Here is a 4,841-nt window from a genome sequence, read left to right on the forward strand (position 1 = left end):
CAACAGGCAGCACTAATTAGACTCAGTAGGTTTTAATTTCCAAAAAGGGGGGAAGAGCTTGTTGGGGGTGTCTGTAGGGAGTAGGAGGGAGTAGGTGGGGGTTTAGGAGAGTGGGAAGAGCTAGTAGAGGGCACATAAAATCAAGATGCATTACCTTTACTTTTATGTGTATGAGTGTTTTTCCTGCATGTGTGAAAATGCACCCATATTGTGCAATGCAGAGGTTAGAAGAGAGGGTTGAATCCCCTGGAACTGGAGCTACCGTTGGTTGTTAGCCACCATGTAGGAGCTGGGACTTGAACCCCAGTCCTCTGCAAAAGCAGCCAGTTCTTATAATGACTGAGTCCCAAGATGCACTGTTTACATGTATGAAATTGCCAAAGAATGAAAAATGCTTTTTTTCTTTTAAGTATAGATGCAAAGGTCTCCAGGAACTTCTTCAAAATGATAGAATAAAGTATCGATGAAACTAGAAACCAGACTGGATGAGATCTGATCATGGTTGCAGCTGAGTGCGGGGCTCTTTATAGCATTCTGCCTAACTTTGCAAGCTGAACTGCGGAACTATAAAATGGGCCGCCCTTCCAGGAGGAAGCCCCGCCCACTGGGCCAGGAGGCCCCGCCCCTGCCTGGCCGCCAATCTCAACTGCTCCTACGGACTTCCAATCCATGGTGTCTTCAAACTTTCTCTTCTTTTCTGAGGAATACGTTGCCTCCAACATCCTAAGTCGCGCGCTCTCTGTTCTTCCTCAGGCCCTGCACACTGCTCAGAGCCTCAAGAAGTTAACCACTGCTTCCGGCCCGACTTCCCCCATGTTTGCTGACGGTTTGGGTGAGTCTGGCCACACATTCAAGGAGCGCGTCGGTGTTGTCATGGCGACGTTCCAAGTAGGTGCCTCCGTGCAGCCGAATCCCGTTCCCCAGAACCATCATCTCCAGCGTGAGCGGCCTCAGACCCGGGGCCCAGAGTGGCCCTAGGTGGCCGCAGAGCTGCTTGAAGCAACCAGAGACCTTGGAGTTCCAGGCGGGTGTCCAAAAGGTGCTCACCCTGAGACCGGAGTGGAGGAGAGATGGAGCCCAAAGAAATCGGGACAGGGTGGTTGTGGGGGTCTGTGATCCACGGGCACCTGACTCTTCCCAGGAGTTAAAGTGAAAGGGAAGAGGGGGTTGACCAGGATAAGAGACCCTGTCCAAGAGACAAAGAAGGTGTGGGGGGAGGCGGTGACTGTGAGGTCAAGTTCCGTGGCTGTGAGCAAGGGGGCATAAAAACCCCATAGTGCTTGTTCCTGACTGAAGTACCCTCAGTGGCTGTGCGGGAACCGGGAGGAACAGAGGCTGGAGGGTGTGAACTTGGGCAGGTGATGGGGGGAGAGGTACTAAGCAGGTTAGGAGGAGGCTGTGCTGAGGAGTGGGCAGCCTTTGCTTGTAAAAGGCGAGGGACAGGAACAGCTGGAAACTTTTTGAAAGTCATTGCGAGGCACCTGCTTTGGTAGGTCACTCTTTCTACATTCTCTCCTGTAGATTCTTGGGACTCCGAAGCGAAAGGCCTTCAGGAAAGACAAAACAAATACAAAAAGCATAAATATGCATGCATGACTTTACATTCAATTTCAGGGTCTTCCCAGAGCAGCCTCCCTGGTCTATTTCTGAAAATATTACCCAAGTTAAGAGAGAGTTGTGGCTGATATAGAAAACGTAGGATTTGGGGCCAGCTAGATGGCTTCGAGGGTAGAGGTGCTTGCCTTGCAAGCCTAAAGACCTGAGTTCAATCCCCAGAACCCATGTTAAGGTAGAAGGAGAAAACTGAATCCACAAAGTTGTCCTTAGAATAAAATGTTGGATCTGTAAAGTACTATTACAAGACAATAAATAGCAATGCCAGATGAGTTACAGAACAGTACTTGAGAACATTAAAGGAGGGGGAAAGGGAGCAAATCTGGAAGGGGTGTGACCTGGACTGAGACCCAGAGTCCCTAAGTGTGTCCCAGGTCTCTGAGACCTGGCCACCTGCAGGCTTCCTTTCCTCTCTGTCACTTCCTATTAGCAGAGGGGTTCAGAAGGTGACTTATGAATGCCCATGTCTTGTAAACAGTCCAAAAGTTGAAGGGTCACTACCTCCTCACATATCCCCATGAAAGTGATTTGGAGACATGTCAAAAGGAGGACTTAGTTTTAACTGTCAACTTGACACAACCTAGAATCATCAGGGAAGAGAATCTTTGTTGTTGTTTTGTTTAATATTTTACTTTTTGTTTTTATTTTATGTGTATGAATGTTTTGCCTGCATATATATGTGTACTACCACATGTGCACACCAGTGCCTGCAATGGCAGAAGGTTTCAGATTCCCTATAACTGGAGTTACAGATAGTTGTTAGCTGGCGTATTGATGCTGAGACTCAAACCTGGTCCTTAAGAACAGCAAGTGTTCTTAAGCACTGAGTCATCTCTCCAGTCCCCAGGAAGAGATACTTAATGAGAAATTAGAACATGTTGACTTTCGGGCATTGTCTTGATTGTTAATTGCTGTAGGAAGACCCAGCCCATTGTGGGTGGCACCATTCTCTAGGCAGGGCCCTGAACTGTAGAAGAGTGAAGAAAGCGAGCAAGCAAAATCAAGCAGGCAGTGTGGGAGCATTCATTTCTCTCTGCTCTTGACTGTAGATGTTAAGCTGTTTGGATTCCTGCCTCAATTTCCCTTCAATGATTTGAAATTGTAAGCCAAATAAACCCTTTCCTCTCCTATGTTGCTTTTTGTCAAGATGTTTTATAATGCAACAGAAATGATACTAGGACACTTTTTTTGGCATTGAAAGCCTTTGTTTTGCCTTTCATGTTTCCATAAATTATCTCAGGAGAACATTTTGGAAAAAGCTCTTAAGAACCACAGAAGAATTTGGATCAGTGGAGCCATTTGGGTTATGACGTGTGGTGTAAAATGATTAATGGGACAGGGGTGTGTGTGAATGAAGTGTCCAGCAGAGACCAGAGCCAGGGAAGGCCTGAACCACGCAGTACACCATGCAGTGACATTTGTCAAGAGGATATTTGTCAAGAATCGAGAAGAATTATGTGTGTGTTTCTCATGGATGATTTTACCGCTGCTGTTTTCTCTCCAGGAAATGACCCTTGACTCTAGAAGAACATTTTTCATGATAAGATGGCAGTTGTGAAACCCCCAAGGCAGGAACTAAAGAATGCGGAAGAACCCTTTGAGAAGGTATCGCCCCTCCTCTTGAAGAGCCTAGTAGAAGAGCCCAAGAAAAGAGCTGAAGTGCCTAACCACCTCCTGGAATCCAGTAAGTGGGTAGAAAACAGATCGTCTTGCAGGCCCACAGCTCTGGGGGGTCCACAGTCTAAGAAACTAAAAATTTGGGTGTTGAATTATCTGTATCATTTTATGGGCACATAGAAGTTTTTACTATTAAGAATAGAAGTTCCCCAGGGATGGTGGCACAAGCCTTTAAATCTCAGCACTTGGGAGGCAGAGGAGGCAGATGGATCTCTGTGAGTTCAAGGCCATCCTGTTCTACATAGTGAGTTCCAGGCCAACTGGGGCTACAGGGAGACCCTGTCTCAAAAAGACAAAAAAAAAAAAAAAATCAAGTTCTACTTCAACTTAGCTGCTTAAATAGACTTTAAGTTACATTTATTTTTATTTATGTGACTTGTATATGTGTACACTTGGAGGCCAGAAGAGGGCATTAGAGCACTGGGGCATCCAGCTCCCTTGGAGCTGGAGTTACAGGCAGTTGTGAGCCACCCTATGTGGGTGCTGGGAACCAAACTCAGGTTCTCTGGAGAGTAGCAAATACTCTTAATCTCTAAGCCATCTCTCCAGCCCCCAAATGGGAGATTTTTGTGGTATGAATTGATTATCAAGTTGTGTGGCTTCCTGTTCTTCAAATGTCTTTCCCACTGCAGCAGGAGAGTAGGGTGTAGAGAAGAGACTCAAGATTAGCATTTGAAGGCTGACGAGATGGCTCAGTAAGTAAAAATGCATGAGGACCTGAGTTCAATCCCTAGGACCCACATAAACAAGAGAGGGTTGGTGGAGTATTTTTGTAATCCCAGTACTGGGGAAGTGAAGACAGGGGGTCCCTGGGGCTCACTGGCCAGCTAGCCTAGCCTAAAAGGCAAGTCCCAGGCCAACGTGAGATCCTGCCTTAAAAATCAAGGTGGACAGTGTGTCTGAGAATGACACCCAAGGTTGTCCTACAGTCTTCACATGCATGGGCACACATGTGCACATGCATCCTCCTCAAGATTAGCATATGAAAGAAACCAATGACTGAGAAAGACTGGAAGACCCTACCCAACAAAGGCTGACATGTAGCAGAGCATGTGCAGAAAAAGTGTACAATATTTAAATGGCCTAAAAGCCCATGACACTGGAATGTAAAAATCCTGATCCTTTGTACAGCGTGTTCACCATTGAGCCTCTGACCTTTCTCCAGTCCTGGTCCATTTCCATTTTCAGAAGTGCTTTAAACGATCTTTGTTTCTACCACTGTCCACATGTCCCTGGTGCAGTTTCTTGTTCTGCAACACCAGAACCTGGGAAATCCCAGGGGGCACTCTCCAGTATCCAATACCTGCCCGGGTCCTGAGATTATCACAGTACTCACCTTGGTCTCTAAATTCTGTCAGTTTCCTTTCCAGAGTCCTGCCTTACACTTGTCTCTGTCCTACTTGAATACCCTCAGTGATTCCTTATCTTTCTTTCTGTCTTCCTTCTTTTTTCCTTCCCCTTCTCTTCCCCTACCTTCCTTTTTCCTTCCTTCTCTCCCTCACTCCTTCCTTCCTTCCTCCCCCCTCCCTCCCTCCCTCCCTTCCTTCCTT

The 4,841-nt window shown here is 46.7% G+C and overlaps 1 protein-coding gene across 1 annotated transcript in view; it reads left to right on the plus strand.

The window, feature by feature from the left end:
- Positions 1-271: 271 nt before the first annotated feature.
- Positions 272-4,841, plus strand: part of Cfap221 (cilia and flagella associated protein 221) — a 105,106-nt gene continuing 100,536 nt past the window's right edge. The window contains 2 exon segments of the mRNA XM_008847375.2: positions 272-832; positions 3,119-3,298. Coding sequence (XP_008845597.1) covers positions 3,160-3,298 — 139 coding nt within the window. The 5' untranslated portion in view covers positions 272-832; positions 3,119-3,159.

The sequence above is a fragment of the Nannospalax galili genome, unplaced genomic scaffold, assembly GCF_000622305.1.
Source record: "Nannospalax galili isolate Female #2095 unplaced genomic scaffold, S.galili_v1.0 scaffold1343, whole genome shotgun sequence".
NCBI classification, from domain to species: domain Eukaryota; kingdom Metazoa; phylum Chordata; class Mammalia; order Rodentia; family Spalacidae; genus Nannospalax; species Nannospalax galili.